This window comes from Ambystoma mexicanum, chromosome 5q (genome assembly GCF_040938575.1).
Source record: "Ambystoma mexicanum isolate Mex_15411 chromosome 5q, UKY_AmexF1_1, whole genome shotgun sequence".
Lineage (NCBI taxonomy): Eukaryota > Metazoa > Chordata > Amphibia > Caudata > Ambystomatidae > Ambystoma > Ambystoma mexicanum.
In genome coordinates, this window is record NC_090933.1 from 104163615 (window position 1) to 104189466 (window position 25852).

At 47.8% G+C, this 25852-nt stretch overlaps 1 protein-coding gene across 2 annotated transcripts in view; it reads left to right on the forward strand.

Annotated features, from left to right (window-relative positions):
• ELP2 (elongator acetyltransferase complex subunit 2) overlaps nt 1-25852 on the forward strand; it is a 1316635-nt gene that overhangs the window by 1287975 nt on the left and 2808 nt on the right. For both annotated transcript variants that reach the window (XM_069620606.1, XM_069620607.1), the window contains exon 21: nt 10355-10468. In XM_069620606.1, the coding sequence (XP_069476707.1) occupies nt 10355-10468 (114 nt within the window). The remainder of the gene's footprint in view (nt 1-10354; nt 10469-25852) is intronic.

The window sequence follows — 25852 nt, forward strand, 5'->3', positions numbered from 1 at the left end:
CCTCATATTCCACGGAGTCACCCACCGCCACCGGGCCAGGCGTAGACCGGAGACGAGTAGGTGCCGGACAGGACTTCAACAAAGAGGTGTGGAATACGGGGTGTATGCGCCAGGAAGCAGGGACTGAGAGTCGGTAGGCTACAGGGTTGATCACAGCAGTAATCTTATACGGGCCCACAAAACGGGGTAAAAGTTTGCGACACCCAGGTAGCCTAAGATGACGAGAAGAGAGCCAAACCCTGTCCCCCACAACATAGGAAGGTGCTACCGCCCTCCTTCTATCCGCCATGGCCTTCATGGATTCCCGGGCCTCCTGGAGATGAGTAAGGGTCCGAGCCTGAACAGCCGATAGGTCGCGGGCACAGGCGACAGCAGCAGGGTTGTCAGAGGGAGCTAGGTCCGGGATAGGTAAGGTGCGGGGATGCTGGCCATACAATACAAAAAAGGGGGAAGAGCCAGTGGAGGAATGTGTGGAGTTGTTATACGAAAACTCAGCAAGATGTAGTAAACCGAGCCAGGATTGCTGGTGTTGCAGAATCAAACAACGTAGATACTGTTCCATGGCCTGGTTCACCCTCTCAGTCTGGCCGTCCGTCTCCGGGTGGTAAGCGGAGGAAAAGCGGGAATCTATACCCAGGAGAGCCGTAAGAGCTCGCCAGAACCGAGAAGTGAACTGGGGCCCCCTATCCGAAATAATAATCGTGGGCAACCCAAAGAAACAAAAGACCGATTTAAAGAAGAGATCGGCCAAAGCTGGGGCAGAAGGGATGCCAGAACAAGGAATGAAGCGAGCCATTTTGGAAAATGAATCGACCACCACCCATATGGTGTCGAAACCCTTTGTCCGGGGCAGGTCGGTTACGAAATCCATGGAAACCGTGTGCCAAGGCCTGGGGGGTACAGGTAACGGAAGTAGAAGCCCCAGTGGACGCCCCCTACGATGCTTACACTGGGCACATATAGCACAGGTGTTAACATACCCTTCAACGTCGTGTTTCATGGAGGGCCACCAACACCAACGCCTGAGCATGTCCAACGTGCGTTTCTGTCCTGGATGACCATTGATGGCGCTATCGTGGGACCATTTCAGAGCAAGGTTACGAGTGTCGGTAGAAGGCAACCACAACCTGTTTCGGATATAGGGCAACCCTTCATGAAACTCTGGATCCCACTCGGTGACCTGATCGGGATGTTGTGAAACCCATGTGCGAAGTGAGTCCAATAGAGATAAAGGAGGGGTGCAAAGGCAAATAACATGTTGGTTTAACAGGGTTTCTGGAAACACAGGTAAGGATACCCCACCCGGAGAGCGAGACAATGCGTCCGCTTTCCCATGGGACAGACCGGAACGATGTTTGACCTGGAAGTCAAAGGCCGCAAAGAATAAATGCCACCGCACCTGCCGACTGTTAATACATTTGAGCGAGGCCAGATCCTGGAGGTTGCGGTGGTCGGTGAACACCATGACTGTGTGCTTCGCTCCCAACAAATGATGCCGCCAGACCAAGAAAGCATCTTTGATGGCGAGCAATTCTTTCTCCGTGACAGTGTAATGTAGTTCCGTAACAGAGAATTTCCGAGAATGAAACGCCACTGGATGCAATTGACCCGAATGAGGGCAACGTTGGGACAGGACTGCCCCGAGAGCAAAAGAGGACGCATCGGCCTCCACAATAAACGGGAGTTCTGGGTCGGGATGTTTCAGGACAGGGGCAGTAGTAAATGCAGACTTTAAGGCGTCAAAAGCAGCCTGGTGTTCATCCAACCAAACAAAAGGCGATTTGGGGCTGGTTAGGGCTGTAAGAGGAGCTACCAGAGATGAGAAGTCTTGGATGAAACGCCTATAGAAATTCGAGAACCCAAGGAATGATTGCAAGGACTTGAGATTGCCGGGTTTTGGCCAGTCCAAAACCGCACGGACTTTGGACTGGTTCATGGCCAAACCCCCAGGTGTAATGTGGAATCCCAAGAAATCAACGCTTTCAGTATGAAACAGGCATTTCTCAGGTTTGGCGTAGAGTGAGTGTTGGCGGAGACGGGACAGTACTTCGCGGACGTGTACTATATGTTCTTTTATGTCCTGTGAGTATATGAGAATGTCGTCAAGGTATACTGCCACGCATACGTCCAACAGATCATGAAATACCTCGTTCATGAAACGTTGGAAGGTAGCAGGGGCGTTACAAAGCCCAAAGGGCATGACCACGTATTCGAATAATCCGTAACGTGTACAGAAAGCCGTCTTCCACTCGTCCCCGGAGCGGATCCTAACCAGGTTGTAGGCTCCGCGGAGATCGAGTTTTGTAAATATGGTAGCGTGGCTTAACCTGTCCAGTAAGGGAGTGATCAAGGGTATTGGGTATCGATTTTTTACGGTGATGGAATTAAGTCGGCGGTAGTCCACACAAGGACGCAGATCGCCCTCCTTTTTTGGGACAAAGAATATTGGGCTAGCAGCCGGAGAGGTGGAGGGACGTATATGACCGACCTTCAATGCAACCTGTATATAATCCTTTAATGCCTGTTCTTCTGATGGAGATAAGGAGTAGATGCGGCCTGAGGGAATCACGGAATCAGGAATTAGGTCTATGGGGCAGTCATAAGGTCGGTGTGGTGGTAGCACCTCCGAGGAACCCTTGTCGAATACCTCACGGAAATCGTTGTAATCCGCAGGGAAACCAACGGCAACAGCCCCCAATACATGGGGTTCGAGAGCCATAGGGATATCCTCTTGCAGAGTGAGCTGTGCTATGCCCCCTAGGGCCCGTGGGGGGAATTCAGCGTCATCAGGTGCGGTGAGACAAAAATTCTGGCATGTCTCAGATTTACAGAAAGCCGTCTTCCACTCGTCCCCGGAGCGGATCCTAACCAGGTTGTAGGCTCCGCGGAGATCGAGTTTTGTAAATATGGTAGCGTGGCTTAACCTGTCCAGTAAGGGAGTGATCAAGGGTATTGGGTTTCGATTTTTTACGGTGATGGAATTAAGTCGGCGGTAGTCCACACAAGGACGCAGATCGCCCTCCTTTTTTGGGACAAAGAATATTGGGCTAGCAGCCGGAGAGGTGGAGGGACGTATATGACCGACCTTCAATGCAACCTGTATATAATCCTTTAATGCCTGTTCTTCTGATGGAGATAAGGAGTAGATGCGGCCTGAGGGAATCACGGAATCAGGAATTAGGTCTATGGGGCAGTCATAAGGTCGGTGTGGTGGTAGCACCTCCGAGGAACCCTTGTCGAATACCTCACGGAAATCGTTGTAATCCGCAGGGAAACCAACGGCAACAGCCCCCACTACATGGGGTTCGAGAGCCATAGGGATATCCTCTTGCAGAGTGAGCTGTGCTATGCCCCCTAGGGCCCGTGGGGGGAATTCAGCGTCATCAGGTGCGGTGAGACAAAAATTCTGGCATGTCTCAGATTCGAAATGGACTTGCCCCGACTTCCAGTCAATCAAGGGGTTATGTAGATGTAACCAAGGAAGACCCAAGATGATACCAAACTGTGGCATCGTAATCAAATCGAAGGTGATGATTTCCTGATGCGTGTCTTGTATTGTGAGTGTGATGGGGGCGGTTTGTTGCTTTATAGGGCCTGATATCAGTGCTGTACCATCTACTGCTTGTACCGGCTCAGGATGTTGCTTGGAGATCAGAGGCAAGTTTAAGGATCTGGCCAAAGTTATATCAATATAATTGCCCGTGGCGCCTGAATCGATGTAAATCGAGATGGCATGAGATATGTCGGGTGTAGGATTAAGCATGGCCTGTACCAACACTGGTCTGATTCTGCCAAAAGCGGGGTTCCTATCCGGGGAAATGGGAACATTGCTCGATCCAGTCCCCGGATCTAGGGTCGAGCATTCGGAAAAAACCGGATTCTTGAGTTTAGGGCGTCGGGGACATGATTTTACAAAATGGCCAAGTAGACCACAGTAAAAACAGGCATGGTCAGTTCTTCTGCGTTCCCTTTCTGATTGCGTGATGGGACTGCGAATGCCACCTATTTGCATGGGTTCAATGCCTGTACCAGAGAAAGAGGAGGGTGGAGTGGCAAGGGGGATTCCTGTTTCAGACCGACGTTCGGAACGTCTTGCGTCGATTTGTAATGCGAGATCCACTAACTCAGTGTGGGTCGTGGGCAAAGATGGAACCACAGCCATAGCGTCCTTCATGGTGTTATTAAGCCCCCTATAGAAAACGACCGCCCTCTTTGGTTCAGGCCAGGATGTCTCAGCGACTAATTGATTAAAACGAGCTATGTATTCGAGGAGGGTATTCTTCCCTTGGGTCAGATCTAACAGCTCGAGGTCCCGAGACTGGGCTTTGTGACGCGTGTCGAACACACGGGACAATTCTGTGACTAGTAGGTCAAAATCGTATAGGACGGGGTTGTCGTTCTCCAACAAAGGGTTGGCCCATTCTGCCGCGGTGCCGGCCAGGTGGGACAAGGTGAACGCTGCTTTAGTGGTGGCGTCAGGGAAAGCCTGAGGTCTACAGAGGAAATGCAGTTTACACTGGTTTACGAATGTGCGAAACTTTCTGGGGTCACCGTGGAACCTTTCTGGGGCAGCCAAAGGAAAGGGCGTGGACATGAGTATTGGAACCTGAGGTGCGGCAGGAGCAGTAGGAGGCTGTTGAGCAGTTGGGGGTTGCGCTGCAGCAGCAGCTTCCCCGAACTCAGCATCAGCGGGCAAGGGGTGTTGTGTGCTCTGTATCAGATCTAATCTCTGGTGTATCGTAGCAGTAGCGGCAACCATATCTGCTCTTAGTAATGTGAGTGCCTGTACCAAGGCAGCCACGGGGTCCTCCGGTTCCATACTCTCCACGACGCAACGGCTTCACAGTCTGTCGTGACTTGCCGCGTAGTGAAGAGTAATGGACCTCTGTCCACAAATCACCCACAGGGATGAGTAAAGAAACTCCCTGTGCGAGCTTTGAGGCCACAGGTGTTTTGTTTCTTCGTCGGATCTGATGACGTCCTGGACCCCGGAGGCTGTTAAAGGGAAGGTAAGATTAGCACAGGCAGACACAATACTGGGATATGCAGAAACGTGTATAAATCTCTTACCTAAACCCAACCGGGATGATTCTGGGGTGCCGGGGGCCTGGTGCGAGGGAGAGCCGTAGGTCTGGACAGCCGTGTCAACCGTAACCCAGATGGTAGTGGCTGGTTGTAACTAGGTGAGCACCTGAGTTTGCCACTCAGCGCCAGTGGCCAAAATCGTAGAGTCAAGAAAGGGTGATCCGTAAGCAATCCGTTAATCAAAAGCCGAGGGTCCAAAGTAACAATATCCGTGCAACAAGATCCGAGGAGTCAGCAAGCCAGTCCGTAATCCGTAAGCCAAGGTCCAAAAAATCCGTTGTATCCAGGTATCGTGAATGCTGCAAAAGCCGAACAGAGTCGTGGAACAGCTGTGAAGCGGTGATGGAACTCGAACTTCCCGGTTTTATGCGTGCCGGCTCTTGATCACGTGAGCGGGATTCTGGGCACGTGATCGGGAGAGCGCCGCGGAACCAGGAAGTAAACGCAGTCGGGTGTTCCAGCTTGAACGTAGTCTCCATGGGAGTTGCCAATGGTAACGAGGCAACAAACCGGGTCGGACCTTCCGCACTGCCCGCCCTCGTTGACCATGGCGACTCCCTCGCACCCTAGGTATGGAAATGTCCCGGGAGGTGGTCTGCAACCCAGGGACAGTACCTGTGTGTGCTGGTGTGACGGTGCATGGTGGCGGGACTGGTTTGTGTATGACATGGTCTTCCTCAGAGTCTCAAGAACACATCAATTTGCTGGAGCTGAGAGCAATCAGGCTGACCCTGGTCACCTCCCTCTCCTCCGTGAAACTCAAAACTGTGGTGATCCTGACGGACAACACAGTGGCTATGCACTACCTCAACAAACAATGCAGTGTGGAGTCCTTGAGTTGCTGGTCTGTCCATCTGCCCTCCTTGGTGCCTTCTGAGGAGAGTCGACTTGCTCTCCCAATCGGAGGGGTGAGTTTTCCACCTGAACCTAGCAGCCTGAATCTTCATGCTTGGCTACTGAGGGGCTGAGATACAAGTAGTGGCAGGTGTCGGGCGACGTCATTGATGTGCTTCTTTCAGGCTCGGTAGACTCGCCACAAAGTCTATTTATGCTTAAAGATGGCATTGATTTCCAGCTTGGTACCGGGAGAGGCATCTGGACCCTTTATCCTGTACGTTATCCCCTGTTTTGGATTTTTTGCTGTCCTTGGTCTAAGCGGGCCTCCAGGTTGGCACTGTTAAGGGATACCTTACCAATATTTCGGTTTTCAAGATTGTTCTGGAAGAGGGATGGTTCTTCACAATCCCCACTGTTAGGAAGTTATTGTGGGGTTTGTGTAAATTGTTTCCTCCACACCAGTTTATGGTTCCGGCATGGGATTGAAATATGCTTTTGACATTCCTTATGGGAGCTCTGTTTGAACCTCTCCATTGGTGTTCTATTAGATAGCGCACCCTTAAGGGGTGGCATCACTTCCGCGAGACAGGTGCGTGTGCTCCAAGCGTCACATGTTAAACCTACCTATTTGGTTCTCTTCAAAGAGAAGGTGACTTTGACAGTGAGACCTTGTTTTCTTCTTTCATCTCTGTCAAAAGATCTATCTTTCTGTTTTTTCCTCCTCATCATCCTTCTAAGGCAGAGGAACGATTCCATCAGCTGAACCCGGTGCAGACCCTTGGCTACGAGGTCTCTCGGACGAGTGAGATTAGGAAAGATGATCAGCTCTTCATTGGTTATGATGGGGCTTTTGCTCGAAAGCCTGTGACTTGACCTGTCAAGGTGGATCTTTCTCTGCAACTCGGAATGCTGTGATCTGGCTGAGGGAGATGTGCGTGAGAGTCACAGAGCCCATTCTACAATAGGAGTGACGGACACCTCTGCCCTGCGGAGGTGAGTCCCTGTCCTGGACCATCTGCGAGGTATCAATTGGGAGTGTCTACATGTTTGCTAAGTATCACTGCTTGGATCCCTTTCAGGCCATGATCCCCATTTTGGTAGGGCCGTCCTCCAGAGTTTTCTAGTCTAGGTGGTGTCCTTGCTCTCTTCCATCCTCCAAATGTTCATACTGCTTTGTTAGTCCATCATAGATAAGGAACCCGTGGGAGGAAGGAACCCATTACAATAACAAATTATTAACCTCTAGAAAATGTTTTCTGATGGATGGTCGTCCCACGGATTTCCCATCGCCCACCCTATCTGCCCCTCTTGGCAGATGGTCAGCACATCAATGGATCCTCTGTGCCTCAGCGTCAGAGTGCTAGGGAAAAATGGTGGAACTGAGTTTGCGGAGTGTGGCACCTCAAAATATACTGGCACTGGCAAGTTCGGCGCGGGGCATATAGAGGTGTCGGCCAGAGCTGATGTGGAACCGCGCTGCGGTCCCTGGTGGCAGGAAAGTGTCCATAGAACAGCTTCGCTGTGGATAGGATATCATTGATGAGGAATCTTCAGAAGGAGCATCAATCAAAAAGAACATTACAGAGAGTTAAGTAATTTGTTAATATGCTGCAAATTTTCAATGAGTCATTGGATCAGGGGTCTTTTCGGGAAACTACTTAAAGGGCATTGATTACTTTTTTTCTGAAGTCAGGTAAACCAGATGATCTATGTAGCTCAGCTCATAACACACAAGCTCATTGATAAGATGAATTTTGACAGAATTTTGTCTAAAGGCTTTGGCCCTAGATGTCTAAAGTGGCTGTGCCAGATCAAGCTGGGCTCATTCCCAGCCGTTTCACTTCTTTCAACCTTAGGGCTGTGCTTTTTTTGGAATGCCAACAAGGCATTTGACCCTGTTGAGTGTCCTTTTCTTTTCATGTTGCTCGCACGGATGACAGTGGGGTCCCCTATTGAACTATTATTCAAGTATCTCAAGGCAAGAGAATGTACTAATGGATTTGTTTCTAATCTATCTGTTTTAGAAAGGGCCACCCAGCAAGGCTTAGCCCACCCCCTTCTTTCTGCACTATAGTGATTGAGATACTTGCAGCTAACCTCAAGGAACATCACTCCAATAAGTTTGTCTATATTTACACACATCATTTTGTTTTTATATGCAGATGACATTCTGCTCTTTATCAGAGTTCCTTGCTTAATAGTCAACTATTGGTGAAAGAGGTGGCTAGATTTACCCAATTTTCTGATTTAGTGATTAATAAACAAATTTCAGAAGCCTTCCGTTTAACACCAAGTACTTTCTCAAAGAGGGTGAATTTCAATTGGCATGGAAGCCGGTTGGCTTCTGCTGCTTGGGTGTGTGAAATTTCAATGATGTTTCTCAAGTATTCTCACAGAGCTATCTGATGGCACTTGATTGTTTAATCTGGGGCAGAGCGGGATGACATGCTGTTGTCATTGCTTGGTAGTGTTGTGATTATTAAAATGTGTCTTCATCCTGCTGTTTTATTTGTCAATATTCCAATCTTTTCCCAAAAATCATTTTTTAGACTCTGCTCTGTTCTTTTTACATTTAAATGGGTAGGAAAACAACCATGGTTACACTGGAGTACCCTTAGAAAACCTTATGCTATGCATGGTCTTGAGGTTCCAGCCCTGGAACTACTACTAGGTCGACAGGCCTTGTACCCTACCCATTGTTTGGATCCAGTTTCTGAGCGATCATGCATGTGTGTGTATTGAGAGGGCGCTGGCCTCTCCACACGATCTCTGACATGATCTTACTGCATACTTCTAGATTTCCGGGCATGGCTGTGACATATGAGAAACCATCTCAAAGGGTTTTGTCTAAAGTAGGCATAGTGATGGTTGGTGATTTTATTTATCAATGGTGTTTTCTTGTCTTGTATGGAATGTGTTCTCTTGTAGTACTTCCTCTCCCCTTGACATATTCCTTTATTTAGATTGAGGCTATTTCTGGGGAATGGTGGGCAAATTTCTCTGATCAACCTCGAATGTTTGCCCTTGTCGGCATGAGAGGTAATGTCCAACTTCTTAAAGTCTACATAAGCGTATGGTCGTAATTCAGAGCTCTTCCTCTTTGGCGATTAAAATTACCTTGAAAACAGATTTATCTAACTCCATTTCAGCCGATCGATGACAGCTTATCTGCAAGCAAACTAAATATGTATTGTTTAATTAGAGCCATAAGCTTTTGCACTTTAAATGTATGGGGTGTATTAGACATTGTACTCTCTACATGGAATATTTAAAGAAACACTGAGCAGGTGTGGCTATCCTGGTGGTCTTTCTACATTTAGCCTGGACGTGTGTTTACATTGACCCTTTTTGCTCTCATATTTTTGAATTTCTTAGGAAAATTACTGGGATATTATGATCCCTGTCCACCTATAAATTGGTGTTGTAGGATATACGAAGGACATCTCCAAATCATGCTGTTGGGTTAGGTATATTATTGGATTGGATGTGTGGACTAGTGCCGACCTCTGAGGAATGGCTGCAGAATATCTCAGAGTTATATTGTAGAAAAGCTGTAATGTTCAGTGGTTCCCATTGATGATAGACCAAGAGAGAAGTGGAACTTCTAGATGTTATTTTGCTTGGATCAAAGACATTTATCTGATGAGACCGTGCTTACGTAGATCAATACCTTGCCTTTCACCTTTACAAAGTTGTACTATTGCCTGTGCCCTCTGGTTGTTTTTTTTGTTTACTTGACTGGGAATTAGGGGTAATTTTGACTTGACTATTTCAAAATCTGGTGTGCTTGGCTTTAGCTACTGCAGCACCCACCATTCTTGGTGTGTGTTCTAGATAGTGGAAGCCGGCAATAACATACAGGTTAATATGATGGCTCATTCATACATATCTTTAATTCTTCATCCCTGAGCCCTATTGTCCAGCTGACTTAGACCAAACTCACTTTGTGGGTCCTAATGCTTCTGTACATCTGCCAGCTCAAGGTACAGCATCTAAATATGAATAGTTGCAAAATCAGTGTAAGCAGTTAGGATTCACATGCAGAATGGGGTTCTTGTAGGTTGATCTTGTCATAGTGACCCTGATTTTGGGGTCACCGTTTTGTATTGTTCTGGCCCCATTGTTCTTGCTATTTGTTTCAACGTGATGCAAGCAGGTGGGAGTTCAGAACTCATGAATGAAGAATTATAGGCTATTGAGAATTTCCTCTGTAGTCAGTTTGAAAACTAAACTTAAAATATAGTGCCTATATAATCATTTCAAATGATGTCAATAGTTACTCCTTATGTTTTTAGAAAATGTGCAATGTTCATTTTTCTATATACAACAACCTATAAAATAAATGCCAAAATGCATTTCAGTGTGCATGTAAAAATTGGGGACATTATTTAAAGTCATATTAAGTGATGTTGGTATTTGTTTTTTTAAACAGCTACATAATTGCAATGGGATTAGAATGTGGCAAGATTTTTCTGTACACATGGAAGGCAGATGAAAATAATTTGGTTTCAGCTGATTGGACTAAGTGTTACGAAATGGACCAACGGTATGTATGTTTTTCAGAAGCTTAATTTACAAATAGTATATAAGGTTGATTTACTTTGACGACAGTGAACATTTTTTAAAAAAATTATAAAAGATTCCATGACATCACAAAATTCAAGTACAGGAAGCTAAGCATGTTTCTAGTTCACAGAGTTGTATTGCAGATTTCGTACAGTACTCTATGTAAATGTTGATGTCCTTCATCACCCCTTCAATGCCTCACTGTTTCGTTTGGGCTATTAGGTGTTGCTTGCGACACCTATAAACCAAACCTATTGCATTAGAGTACAGATAGGGAGAAATGGTATATGAGGAGGGACACCAAGCTTGTAGGTGTTGTTTGGTTATTTGTTCACCCATTGACTGTCCATGGTCGTGCAAATCCTTACGGCCATTCTCACCCAGTTCCTGCCCCTCCTTACCCAAAACACCTCCTCATGGGAACTATTTGATCTCGCTTTAATCAAGTCTTACCATCAAACTTTACACTCAAAGTGCCTGTGAGTGTTTTTCCAAAGCAGTCTTCTAAGAGTTAATGACTGAATTGGAGCTGTAAACCGGAAAATGGTGTAATAAAAATGTCTCAACGAGGTCTATCTTCAGCCACTCGATTTATAAGCAGTATATGTGTCCTTCACTGGTGTCCTGTTAAAAACAAGCATTTGAAAAACCAACCGTTTTGGATTGTTTGTAAGTATTAGGCATTTGTCCAGGCACTGCTATTAGATGCCTAGGTACTCATACCATTTTTCACTTGCTACCATCAATAGCCAGTTAAAGCCACTATGGCTGTGCCTGACAAGTGCCTTTCCCATGCCTACATGAAAGCCCAAACTGTTGGCATTGCCAATGCTTGTTTTGTCTCGCTTCCTTCACAACCCACCACTGACTGCTTTTTCATCTGTTTTCACAATATAGTTGCTGAATTGCTTTTTGTCAAACAGACCTCCCTTTTCGCATCACTGCCTCTACCTTTTAAAATCCCTGCAAAGCTTTTATTTCAGCCTGCCACCTAGCATGTACTCTTGAGTTTGATGGTTGTTATCTCGGTCCATTTCCTCTTGACACAGGGTACCAACTCTTCTCTATACTGAACATCATGTAAGCAAAAGGGGGACTGAATATGTTGAAGCAGAGGGTGCTTGAGGTACTTTTGGCTGCTGAAATGTGATTGTGGGACTGGACAAGAACTGCCGAAAGTGTTGGTGAAATTATTGCACCAAGGAAAGTGCTGACACTGGCAGACTTGTGTTTAGGAGCAGCAAGGGGGGAGAATGAGGCACATGGCAATAGGCTGGTCAAGGAATGGAGGAGACTCGTATGGAGAATGTTATATGCCTACTGCCACAGTTTATGGAGTCCAAGTGCTTTTGCTCGTCAGAGAGGCAAAGGAGGAGTATGATCAAATATTCAGTAGTGGTAGAGAGGAGCAAAGTTGGGGAGATACTTGGGATGAGGGCAAGGGATAGATAAGGTGCTAAGGCAAGCAGAAGGAGGAAAAGGTGGAAGAGCTGTGTGTACAATTGGACCGCATTTATCATGGGACTCCACTGTATTCTATGGGGCGCAGTGCCGAAAGGAGAGGGAGCTGGAGAAGAGGTATACCCTGCACCAGGGGGTATGTCTGGAATCCCCTCAATGCATGGTGAGCTGAGGCATGTTGAAGCGATGCTCAAGAAAACAGGCGGCGGCACCCTTTTACTTACTTCCCTAAGGCCCCCCCCAATGACATTTGGCAGGGTTTGTATGACAGAAATCCGAATTTGCCGATTTTGCAACAGCTCCCTGAAAAATGATCAAAAAGTCCTCACATTTTTTGGTTTCTTAGTTTATTTGTCATGGTTACCAAAAACCTAGGCTTGATTGCAAAGTGCTTAAGAAGACCAAGCCTGTCTAAGCCTTAGCCATGGTCATACTTCTGAGCTCAGAGGTCAGTGCCATGGTGAGCCACGGCACATAGAAACCATGTCAATAAAAACACTGCATATAAAGCCTCTCTATACACTCTCCTGAGCACCGAACGGCCAGGTTCTATAGATGGGAGACTAAAGTAAATCAAGGGAGGCAAAAGCAACAGTAATTCTGAGAAACCAATGTAAGAACACTGTGAAAGCAATGGAAACAATTATTCCCTGACTTAAGGTCCTTCCCTGGATATGCCGAGTGCCCAAATCCCAAGAAGATACCATTCAAAGAGAAGCAGGAGTCCTTAAAGTGAAGAAACAGGTGTATAAACTGATCGAGTGATGAAAGAACAAAGGTACATTCGAATGATTAGGGGACCTCTCCCTGGGGTGATCCCTGGCGGAACTCCACCCATCACAACCAGGTAAGGGAGACATAGGATAAGATCCCTGCACCCATACTACTGTATGGATGGGGCCTAACCGCTGTCCAGGCTTGCCCCCTCTCCAGCCCCCACACTACTCCACTTCCACTAGAAACCTCATCTGGATTACTAGATTCACTGAGCCCACTTACGTCTATTATTTGTTCGGTTCCAGATGGTCCAGGAGCCGCAGGTGAATTGGTTGTTTTTGTGTCTAGCTAGGCATCAGTTCCAAGCTCTGATGAGATGGTTCCTAATGTTTGGAAACGGAACAAATCCGGCATTCTGAGATGCAGACCTCCACGAATCTCACAATGACAGGAGATACCCCTGCCCCTCTTCCCCACTTACATGATGGAAACAGGCAGCAGTGATAAACGCCATGCTCAGGCAGTGGGAGGTGAAACTAATGGGGAATGGGAAGAAGCTGCTCTGAAAAGGTCTCTGCAGATGGAGAATACCAGCTGTAGGAGGACTGTTCATAGGCCACAAGCCGGCATTCTGCAAAGTAGCAGGCTGGAACTCAGATTTGGGACCAATGCACAGCAGATGTCCTGCATTTAGCTGGCCAGTCCACAGGTTAGTTCCTGTACAATTCTAAAGTTCCAGAGAGCAGAATTGGTGTGGGGCCTTCATTGGGCTGCAACTCTTTTTAAGGGTCCTGGCTCCAAAGACAATCCGTAGAACAGCAGCAGGAGTCTTTTTATCCAATTGAAAGGATCTTCACTATCCAAACAAGCAAAGGCTGTTCAATTCCAGACAGCCTCCTGCCCCACATCTGCCCAGCAGTAGACACAGCCCATGGCTTGAGTGATATGATATATGATATGATGTGGCATTTATAACGTGCCTGTACACAAGTGTTTTTAGGCGCAACAAGACAAGGACGGGGAAACAAAGGGAGGACAAAATAACGATCTTACTAGGCCTTGTGTTATTCAGATTGCCCAAGTGCGGAGAAGAGGGAAGGGGAGAAGTGTCGGTGGGGAGTTGAAGGGGGAAGTGCAGTTAACTCACAAGTGCAGCCAGCGGGTGGTTCATAAGTGCAGAGAGAAGGGACTGTAGGGTTACAGATACAGACCCTTAAGTGCTGGGGAGCCGGGAGGCATTGCAAGGGCAACTGGACATGCAGCCCAAGTTCAGGTGACCAGTGTGCGGAGCAGTCTGGTGCATCAGCAGGGGAGAGGAAGAGAGAAAGCGGAAGCGAAAAGGAAGGTCTTCAGTTGCTTCTGGAATCGGAGGTGGTTCTGCTCAAGTTTGAGAGAGGCAGGGAGGTTATTCCAGAGGGAGGCCCCAGCCGAGTAGATAGATCTGCTCCCATCTCTCTACGCGGAGAAGCGTCTGACCCTCAGAGAGTTGGAGGTGGATGAGCGGAGAACTCGAGAAGAAAGATGTTTTGGAAGAGAAAGTTGGAGGTAGAGCGTTCCCAGGCCCCAGAAAACCCTGTGTGTGATTCGGAGGGTTCTGAACTTGATCCTTGCAGACACAGGGAGCCAGTGAAGAGATTTCAGAGCTGGAGAGATACAATCCCTGGTCTTGACACCAAGGACAAGTCCTGCAGTCCTGTTCTGGATAAGTTGTAACGGTCAAAGAGTAGAGGCAGGAAGATTTAGTAAGAGGCTGCTTCAATAGTCCAGCCTAGAGAGGACCAGAGCTCTAGTGACAGTCAGCTTCTGGGGGGAAAATGAGAAAAGGAAGAATACCTCTGAGGAAGTGCAGCTGATAGTTTGATTTCTTAGAGATGTCAGAAGTGTGAGGAGAAAAGGAGAGGGTGGAGTCGAAGATGACACCAAAGCTCTTAGCCTCACAGGAAGGAGCAGGAAGCAGGCCCAGAGTGGGCAGTCACAGAGAGAGAGTGAGAGAGGAAAGGAGGGAGCTGGTGTCCCAATGAGGAGGATCTCAGTCTTATCGGCATTAATGCAGAGAGCATTGGCTGAACACCTTTCCTAAATTGTGGCCAGACAGTCTGGTATGAGAGAAGAAGCAGAGGTGGCTGAGGGTTGCCTGAAAGAGAGCTGAGTGTCATCCGCATAACATTGAAAATTGGAGCAGAAATTAGCAATGCAATGTGCAAGAGGTCCCAGGTAGTGGTTGAAGAGCCAGGGAGAGTGGGTAGACCCCTGGGGAACACCACAAGTAGAGAGAGAGATAGAAGAGAGGAAAAACCTGATCAGTAATACCAAGGTTGTCGCTGAGGCAATTGAGCAGGATGGCATGGTTGACCGTGTCAAAAGCAGAGGATAGATTGAGGAGAATGAGGACAGAAGGTAGATTAGAGTCAAGATTACAGAGCAGGTCTTTGCAGGTGTTCAAGAGAGCAGTTTTCGTGCTTCTGGCAGCTCTGAGGCAACCAACAGATTGAGTATGTAGATTAAGCTGGGAGGTGGCCAGCCTTGGCCAAGAGTTTGCCCAGGAAAGGAGTGATGGAGATTGGGTGATAGCCAGAGAGAGAGGATCGGCTGAGGGCTTATTTAGTGTGGACTGGGGCCAGATAACAGCAGCCCCCACATCAAGCCAGATGCTCACACCACTGCTTTGCCTGGGAAAGGGCTTTCCATATATGCAATTTACTGACCTGAGAAGGAAGGAGGAAGGCCAAAGGAAAGGCCGAAAACACGTGTCATGGTCATTCCGTGTACATGTCACTAAAAATGGCACCATGCTGCAAAATGCACAAGGGCGCGCATGGAAACGAAACAGTCGTAAAATATCTGCACCCGCCCGCCATTCATGGACACATTGTTAAAGTCACAAAAATGTACTAAAAGAAAAAGGGAAACGGGAAAGTGTTAAGATGGATTTCTGAACTCTGATTTGGGGGGGGGGGAGAGGTTCAGAAGGCCAGCCTAATTTCTTGGAACAGGGTAAACTCTGGACAAGCCAGACCAATCAGGGTAGCTATGGCAGGCGGTCAAGACTAGGTCACAGGAGGGGTGAGGGTGACTGAAGGACCTCAATGTGCACACAAAGCAAAGACACTTACAAATTACTCCAGACAGGTGTTATATCAAAACTATAGACACATTTATTACAAGGCCTTTGTAATATAGGCCATAGCAGAAGAATCACAGTAACACTAAGTTAACCAACACAACACTATCAAGGCAATGTATATACAAGACCATTGGGGTCTAAAGGGGTTAAATGCACAAAATATGTCGACAACCTAGATGGGAAGGAAACAGGCAGTGCAGATAGTTTTTTAGGCCCCTGTGACATCGACAACACACCTAACTAAGAGGCAGTCCAAGCCCTAAGAATAGAGGAGCCTTGTGCTCAATAGTACACGCAATGCAAGCGCACGCGGTTGTTCCAAGGGGCAAAATAGGGTCTCTTGAGGGGTCTCTAGCAGCTCGGGAAGGTGGATGAAGCGATGAAGAACAAGTTCCCACTATTCAGGTAGGACCTCCACTTGAAGGCAGAGGCAGTTCCAGAGAGCGGGATGGAGTCACTAGTTCGCACTAGCAGTTGAAAGGAGTGGGGCCCCCAGGGGCCACTCATGCGTAAAAGTGGCCCTTGGCGCCAGGGGCCACCAGTTAGTGTTGGAAGTACTCACCGGTCCCAGGCGCCAGGCGTACTCAGACCCAAACATCGCCCGGTCAGTCCACTCGGGTTGCAGGTTGGAACATAACAAAAAGGACGTCTCTGCGGCTTTCAGTTCCTGAGATACAGCGTTGATTCCCAAATGGGACAGTGGCGATTTCTCTGCTCCGGGTGGATGGATCGACCCAGTTTCACTGCAGCAGGCTTTAGGGGCAAGAGGGTCACAAATGCAGCTGTCATGATGCATGGTCCCAGTCTTAAGGGCCAGACCAGACTTTCCCAGTGGCAGGCTCCCATTGGCACTTTTAAGGCCACAAAACTTTTTCAGAGGGCTTCCTGGAGCCAGTCCTGGCGCCTTTGGCGCCAGGCTCATATTATTTGACCATGTGGAATGGGATTCAGTCAACATGGAGGCACACATAGCCCAGTCCTGTAGAACTGAGCTAGTTTCCAGGGAGTGGGACTACTTTACCTGGGACTACTTGGCCTGGGCTATATAAACCACACCCAAGGAACAGAACACGCTTCGGCTATTCTGCACTTTTGCAGTGTAACGCTCTCCGTGCCTGCTCAGCTCCTGCTTACCTGCACTTCAGCCACGCCCTGATAGCCTCATCGGGGACCACGGACCATCAACACCTGTTGGGAAAAAGGAAGAAAGACGAGAAGAAAAGCAGCGGCTGAGTTTGTACCTGAGAGAAGCAGTCTTCCAACTCCATCTCAACACCGCTTCTGAAAAAGAATAAGAACAATAGTGAAAGATTGGCAACAAAAGAACACATTAAGCAAAACAGTTACCAAGAACCAATTGGTACTAAGACTTACTTACGGGATCACAGCTGGTCTGGATTCCTCTACAGGTCACAGGATCAGTGACGGAACTAGATCCAGCGAAAGTGCCTAAGAACGTTAAAGCGCCCCTGCATTCAGACGCAGGACAGAGAGCCCATTGTTAAAAGACCAAAGGTGAGACATAAGCACAGAGGGGAGCGGTTGGAGATATGAGGGAGGTGGGAGTCTTGCCCACCCACGCAGCAAGTTAACGTCTCCGTTCATCATTCTAAGGAAACACCCAAGCGAGAGAGAGATTGTGAGACAGGAAGAGACGTGCGCAGATGTTCATCGCTCTGCTTCGTGCAACGCCCCCGTGGAGACCAGGTGAGCGTAACAGCCGCGTACTTGCAAAAGATGTTGGCGCAGCAGGGCAACACGGTAACCATGCTTACTCCGGTCCTGGCGATTTTGTCTCACTTCAGACCTGGGAATGCCAAGTGTACGATATTCAGGGTGAGGGTGCCGGGGACACAGAGCTAGCAGTAAACCAAGTTTCGAGGGCCTCCTCGAAACGACCGCGGAGACCGAGCAAAGGTCCTGCGTAAGCTGGTCAGCCCACTGGTTGGCCCAGCGACACTTCCGAGAAAGCTTACTTGCAGGTTTTGATGAAGGTGCCAAGAATAGTTGGTCCCACTATTTCAATGGGTCGAAGTGTTTGCGCAGACCTTCTAGGACGACCAGATGCAGAGGGGTCTCGCGGGACGACTGCGGGCTCAGGGTGCCAAACCTTCCAGCGGGTCACCAGCAGTTCCTTGACTCGGCTTTGTAGTTGCAGGATACTTGGATCCTATCCTTTGTTCAGGGAGAACTCGGGAGATCGACATGGTAGTGGTGTTTTTGGCCTCCTCTTATCCAAAGTTCCCTTTGCGCCAAAACTAAGAGGACCCAATGGGAGATCTGCTCACAAACGCACAGTTCATATGTGGACCAATCACGGACCACAGTGGCCCCAGTCATTCAGGGCACTCCATACTCTCTGGCACCCAGGAAGTGTATTGGAACCAGACGTTTCAGCCCACATCCTGGAGGCACACACACATGGCATGTAGAAGCCTGCAAAAGCATTGGGTTTCGCGGGGAAGTGCATGACCAAATAAGGACTGACCCGGGTAGACTCAACCTGGGGAAGGTGAAGGGGCTAGATGGCCAAAGGACAGGACAAAGAACCTCGTGGCATTGCCATTTTGGAGCCAGGCACCTATTCGTGACTAACACGGTTAACACGGCAAGAAAGGTTTAAAAAGAATGCAAAACGATAGCTGCCACCAGTCCTGTCCATTACACATCTGCACAGTTCATAAAAAGTCCAGCGAGAGTATCTAGGGCCTTTGGAAAATGACTATAGACCCAAGTGTGCTGTATGGTAAGATACATTGCATACTTGTTGCATGTAGCACAAATGTTGTGGCATGAGAAAAGGACTAAGAGAAACAAAGTCTCCTAGTACTGACTGTCTTAAGGGCATGTCAGTTTCCCCATACAAGTGAGCGAAAGCCCAGAGGAGTGTAGCTGAAGGCTGTGCTTCTCTGGCAAAGCCAGTCAATGGTGTCTAAATGGCAGGAAAATGTTTGGGGGTGTACACATGGAGGGAAAATTACATACAATTATGAAATCTTTCCTTACTCCAGACTAAGGACAGGGGGAACTAATCCACCCCTGGATGAGTTTCTTGTTCAGGTCGGTTAAACATTCTGGACAACCCATTAGCATTGCTATGTTGGACAGCTGGCCTATGCTCAATAGTGAAGTCAAAGCCTTGTAGACTTATGGACCACCTAAGCAACTTTGGATTTTCTCCCTTCATGTTCATTAGCCACTTTAAGGTCTTATGGTCAGTTTGCACAGTGAAGTGGGTCCCATAGAGGTAGGGCCTCAACTTCCGTAGGGCCCACACAACAGAGAAACACTTTTTCTCTAATGGGGACCACCTGAGCGCTCTGTCCTTAAGCTGGCGATTAATGAAGCCAATAGGGTGTTCCTTACCCTTCTCATCTACTTGTGATAGTACAGCTCCTATCCCAATGTCAGAGGCATCTGTCTGCACAATGAAAGGTCTTTGGTAATCAGGGGCCCTTTCGGTAGGTACACTGTCTCCTGTGTCAATGTTATGTTTGTACCAAGGTGTCAAACCAGGGGACTGTGAAAACAAGGGGGAAAATTGCCTAAGCAAACCTTTCACCTCAGCCTGTTGATCGGAAGTCAGGTGAGGGGCCACTTGGACACCCTCAATGGAGCAGTCTGAAGGACTGCTTTGGAACAGGTCAGGGAGAGGTTCTGACTCCTCTTACTCAACATCTGAAGCCAGCAGCAGTACAGCGATTTCAACTCTTGGGATGAAAGCCTTCAGTCTATTTACATGGAACACTTTTGGAGCCTGGCTATCCCTTCCAAGGTCCACTAAATAGTTGACCTCACCCAGTGACTCCACCATTGTGTTAAAGCCCTGGCCATTTGTCCTGTAAAGCTTTAGGCCTTATAGGATTCATGATCAGGACTTGCTAACCATGTGTGAAATTGATGAGGGAAGCCTTCTGGTCATACCATGTTTCACCAGAACTTGCCCTGCCTTCAACTTTTCACTAGCCAGACCCATCAGGAGTACCATCCTTTTTCTGAGCCCTAGCACATAGTCTACTACATTGGTAGTGATGAGGGAAATGGGCATCTCACATCCCTCCTTGACTATGGTTAAGGGTCCCCTTACAGGGTGACCAAACAGAAGTTCGAAGGGGCTGAAGCCAACACCCTCTTGTGGTACTTCTCTGTAGGCAAACAGTAAGCATGGTAACAAAAGATGCCATTTTCTTCTTTGGGGTTCTTCCAGAGCCCCAATCATACTTTTCAAGGTCCTCTTAAACATTTCAACCAGACCATTGGTTTGTGGGTGGTATGCGGAGGAAAACTTTTATAGGTGACACCACATTTCTTCCACATGGCCTGTATGTACTTGGAAATAAAGTTGCTGCCCCTATCAGACACAGCCAACCCTAGTAAATATGCCAAGTAAAGCTTTTGAAACTGTCTTGGCAGTCACAGTTTTCAATGGGATGCCTCAGGATACCTGGCGGCATGGTCGACCAGCACCAGGATAACCCTATTGCCCGAGGATGTTTGGGGGTCAACGGGACCAACAGTGTCCATCTGTTACGCTCATCTGGTATCCACAGGGATGCCACCCAGCCGGGTTACTCGCTGATGTGCTTCTCAGCTTTGCCCAGATGTGGCCTGCGGGGAAGGTTCTGCCTGAAAATGCAGGATGACTGTGTTCACGACTGACTGACCGGGGTAAGTATCCTCCCTCCACCCCCTGTATGATTTGAGCCCCTCTCGGGCCCTCTCCTCACATTGTGGTAGAATTAGGCGTGCTCTCCATCCTGCCTTCTTTGCAGGGCCGGCGTCAGTGAAGTAACTGGACCACACACGCCCATGAAAAACAACGCGCCCCTGCCTTCTTTGCAGGGGCGCGTTGTTTTTCATGGGCGTGTGCGGTCCAGTTACTTCACTGACTTCGGCCCGTTTGATATTGTTCAGGTAGGTCTTATTGCTGTTCTTTTGTTTTGTTGCTATCCTGCATGCCTTTCTTTGTTTAAAATGTCTCTTTTTTTCTCCCTTAGGTATGCGGGGCTTCAGCGCGGCGAACTGGCTTGGTTGAGCTCCGCTGGTAAATGATGGCGCATTAAGAGCGCTACGATGCGGTAAGTAAGCGCTATGCGCAGCGCTGCAAAGTCTTGCCTTTGCTAACCTGTGTTTTCCTTTCTTGTAGGTCGTGGTGTTCTTCAGCGCGGGTGGAATGTCCAGAGTGGTGCCAGCCGTGAGGCGTCCAGCCAGGTAAGCCTTTTGAGCAGTTTGTACTTTATAAATGTATCTACTGCTTTCTTTAATGTTGCCTCTATCTTCCTCTTTCAGGTCGTACTGTCCGCGAGGCGTGCAGATTCGAGGAATCTGTTCTCATTAGCTGCGAGTGATTAAAGATGACGACTGCAGGTAAGATGCTGCTGCTAATGATGTTCCTTTTGTCTCTCTGCAGGTTCTGCTTCTCCGAGGTTTGAGGGAACAGTTGGACACAGTGAGCGTCACGCTGCAAGCTGCAAAGTAACGCAAAGTGTTTTGTCTTGCTCGGGTGTGGTTTAAATAGCCCCAACAAAATAGTCCAGGTAAAGTAGTCCCTAGGCTACCACACCCAAAACACTAGACTGCATAGCTTGGTTCCTGGGACACAATAAGTAGTTCCCAAGCACATGTTTCTCATGCTGTATGAGCCTGGTGCCATAGGCACCAGGAGTGGCCCCAAGAGGATTTTGGAAAAGGATGCCAGGCTCTAGAGGCCCGAGTCCTGACTCCACCTGGCCAATGGGTGTGCCATAGTGGGTTTTGAGCGAGGGTCGTGACACGATCCCTGCCCTCCCAAATGGTACCGCCACCACTGTGAGTGGTACCAATGGAGCTTGGATAACTGGCAGGAGGCACAACTCCTGCAGTGACTTTCTACTTGCACCCCCATCTTGGGCCAGTAGAAGAGCATGGATAACCTTTGCTTGGTTCTCTTGATTCCAAGGTGACCAGCAACGGGCACTTCATGCGCCAGCTACAGGAGGAAGGGTCTTACAGCAAGGGGAACCACCAACCTCCTATGGTCTCCTTCTGTAGGCTCACTATACAGGAGCCCACCTTCCTAATAAATCATGTGCTTCCCAGGAGGTTCACCCTCAGGCTGGGAGCAGGCCTGTCACCTTAGGCCTTCCAGAGATGGGCACTCACGTTGGCCCTTACTAAATTCTTCCCTGTCAGGACCACCTTCTACTAACAAATCTTTTAGTTCAGGATGGTCATTTGGGTCAAATATTTCAGGTATCGCCACCTCCTTGTCAGGTCCTGGGGGATGACCAACTACCTCCACCTCAGTGGTAGGTGAGTTAGGGGGAATGTTTTCTTTCCCTCTTTTGGTTTTTCTGACTCCTTGGCTGGGGCACTGCAGTGGTCATGGCCAGTGATACCCTTGTTTGAGACCTTGTGCAGGGTCTTTCAGCTGTATCTCCCACAAGCCCTAAAGCTCTGAGATCATTCCCCAGCCAGACCTTTCTTGGGACACTCCTCTGTATGCTCACTGGAATCCTGACTGCTGTACCATTTATAGTAAGATTTACAGGTATTACTGGGAACATGAAAACTGGGCCATCAGCCAATTTAGTGGGCAACAGAGGAGGCTGCTGCAAGTGGGTTCCATCTTTGTAGGTCAGTTTTCACCCTGGTTAGTAGTTGTGGACAGTTGTTCTGGTGTTTTTGTTAGGACTGCCCCCAGATATATAATAGTGTCCGCCTTTAAAGACAACTGGGTTGGGGATAGCAGGCGTTCCAGAATCTCTGGGTTCACCAACACGTTCAGGATTTCTGATTTGGACCTATTTGTTTTCAGCCCAGACACTGCACCAAATTCATCCACTTCTGCCATCAATGAGTGCAATGATATTTCTGGCTCTGCAATTGCTATAAGCATGTCGTCTAGAAACGCCATTGTTTTGTGTTCTTCACCTGCAAAAGCTATGCCTCTAACCTGATCCGAGTCCCGATGCCGGACCAACAAGGGTTCTAAATAGATGGCATACAAAAAAGGGTAGAGGGGGCATCCTTGTTTAATACCCCGTTCTATATTGCTAGAGAGAGCCCCATTTATAGCTAATCTAATTGGCAGAGAGTGGCAGTTTTCATGCACCAGTTGGAGGAACCCTGCTCCAATCTCCATGCAGTCCATGGTCTGGAACAAAAACGACCATTTGACTCTATTGAACGCCTTTTTGGCATCTAGTGTTACCAACAACGCTGGTGTATGCGTTATGGCAGTTTTTTCCAACAGGTGGCAACGTGTGTCTGTCTTTGTGAGATAAACCCTGACTGGTCCGGACCAATTAATTTAGGAAATACCTCAGTTAAACGGTTTGCCAAGACTTTAGTATATATTTTGGCATCTGTATTAACGATATAGGTCTATATGAGCTGGGGGACGTCAGTTCTTTGCCTGCCTTGGGGAACACTACCAGCTTGGCTTTGTTCATAAAGTTTGTGATCGTGCCCTTTGATCTTAATGAATTGAAAAGCTTTGTGAGGCATGGAGTTAAGGTGTCTCTATATTGTTTATAAAAATTTGCGGGGTAGGCATCCGGTCCTGGAGCCTTGTTTTTGGGTAGCGATTGAATCACTTTTATCACCTCTCCCTCCTGGATTTCCACCTCCAGCCTTTCTCTATCCTCCGTGCTAGGGTGAACTTCTTCAGATTTCTGCTTCCCTTATTCCTTCTGGATTGTCAGAAGTGTAGAGTGTAGTGTAAAAATCCCTGAATGTCCCCAGAATCTCTTGTTGGTGGTCTAATATCCCTCTCCTTTATTTTTTAGTTTCAGAATTGTATGGGCCCTGGTTCTATTTTTTAATTGTCTGGCCATCAGCCGATCGGCTTTATTGGCTTTCACATAATAGTGTTTCGTAAATAACAATGCCTTTTTCGGCGTATTTCGTGCATAGCGTTTCCAGTTGGCCTTGAGTGTGTTTCATCACCCTCTGCAGTTTCCTAGTGGGGCCATTTGTCATCTCCTGCTGTATATCTTGTAATTTCTTTTCTAGTTCCTCCTCCCACAGCCGCCTTTGCCTGTCCCTTTCTACTTTCATAGCTATCAGATGTTTCAAAAAAGGTAGCAGGCGCTCCTCTCCAGAAAGAACATGGCACAATAACCTGTTCTGAGATGAGAGTTTGCAGCACACGCTTTTTGCTCACTGTACCTTTCACAGATGGGAAATACCATTTGCATATCAGTCTTTGTCCCACCCACATGGGCAGTCCAGCACCGAAATGCTATGGCAATTCCTCTCTGAACAAGAGTACCAACAGAAACCCCATACACATGTTTCAGCCTTGTTGGGCCTCATCAGTGAGGTGAAGCTGTCTCTCTCTGAGCACAGTGAGCAGGGAGTCCACTTCTAGTTGCCCCCGGGTAACTTAGGGTGACCAACCCCAAGTTTCTTGCAAATATTTCAAAAAAGGTAGCATAGCTATCAGATGTCCTCTCAGGACAGTCTTAAAGGCATCCCATACTGTTTCTGGGGCCGTTTCTTGGGTGTCGTTGTCGACAAAATAGGTATATACCTTGCCTTTAATCGAGTTAGCTAGGATTGTGTCCTGTAAGTGGTCCAGCGGGAATTGCCATTTCCAAATATGTTTGCGTATTAGGTGCATATAAAGTTGCTAATGTATATGTATGCAATCCCAAATTGACATTAAGAAAAAGTGAGCTCCCACCTGTATCTAATCTGCTGTCAAGGACCTGTGCAGCCGGCCTATCATTTATAGCTATGAGTACCCCAGCAGTTTTATCTACGGCATTGGCTTGGCATAGAAGGGAATAGCCCCTCATTCTTAGCTTCCTTGTATCCTTCTTTCCAATATGTGTCTTTTGATGCATCAAAATATCTGGCTCCACCCCTTTCAAATATCTCTCTAATTTCTTCTTCTTAACTGGGGAGTTCATGCCTCTGACATTGCAGGGCAAGACTTTAAAAGTCTTCATTTTTATGCTGAGGCCCATTGTTTCCCCTTAACCCTTATTTCCCTTTTTTGTTATTAACGTTTGTGACCTTTTTCCCCTCTGGTAGTTCTGTGTGTTCCCACCTACTAAACTTTCCCCTGTTCCCCCCAACTTAACATAACTGTACTTGATTGCCCCCCCCTCACCGCCCCAACTTTACCCACATTAACTGAGGTGGGCCAAGGTTCCTAGGATTGCTGCAGCAAATTGCCTGGCACCATTGGCCCCCAGAAATACCCAGTTAGGTGTTTTGGGGAGTTCTAAACCCCACTCTGAGATTCCAACTAACCGACCACTTCTTCGTGGCCCCCTTGAGCCGCCATCTTACTTGATGTTGCATGCTATCTACGCCTTTAACGTCCAGAGTCTCGGCAATGATGTTGCTCTTCCCCCTATCTTCTCGACCCATCGTCCCATTTGTGTCTGAAGGTAAATGGTAGACAGCCTGAGTGTGGAACTGCCCTGGTTTCCGGCCCCTTTTTCATTTCCCATTGTCTTTTTGTTGACCAAAGTTTTCTGCCCCTCCTTTCCAGCCTGCCCGTCTTTCTGGCAATACCTGAAACCTCTCTTTCTTTGTCTTGCAGCTGTGGAATCTGTAATCCTTTGTCGCAGGATGTTATCCGATGTTGCCTATCTTCCCATTTAAAGAGCAGTCCGAAGGAGAACGTCCATTTATATCTTTTGTTTTTGTGCCAGGAATCTTACTACTGGGCCCATTGCTCTTCTCTTTTGCAATGTTGACTGGGCTAAGTCTTGATATAGCTGCACTTCAGAGCCATTGATACTCATCAGGCCCGAGGTTCTTGCTGCTTGACTCCTTCTGGGCATAGGAAAAGATTGCGGCCAGCACATCCCTTGGCCACGCGCCCGGTTTAATTTTTCTCGGGCCAACCCTTTGTATCTGATGTTGATAGCTTCCCCTCCTCTCCTGAGAGGACATCTGCAAATAGATGTTGTGCAGTGGCTTTCAGGGTATTGTCATCAACGGATTCTGATAAGTTCTTGATCCGTATATTGGATCTAGGCGAGCGGTTCTCCAAGTCCTTGCATTGGAGTTCCAAGTTGTGTGAAAAGTGGGAGAGGTATTCTAGCGCCTCGTCATTCTTTT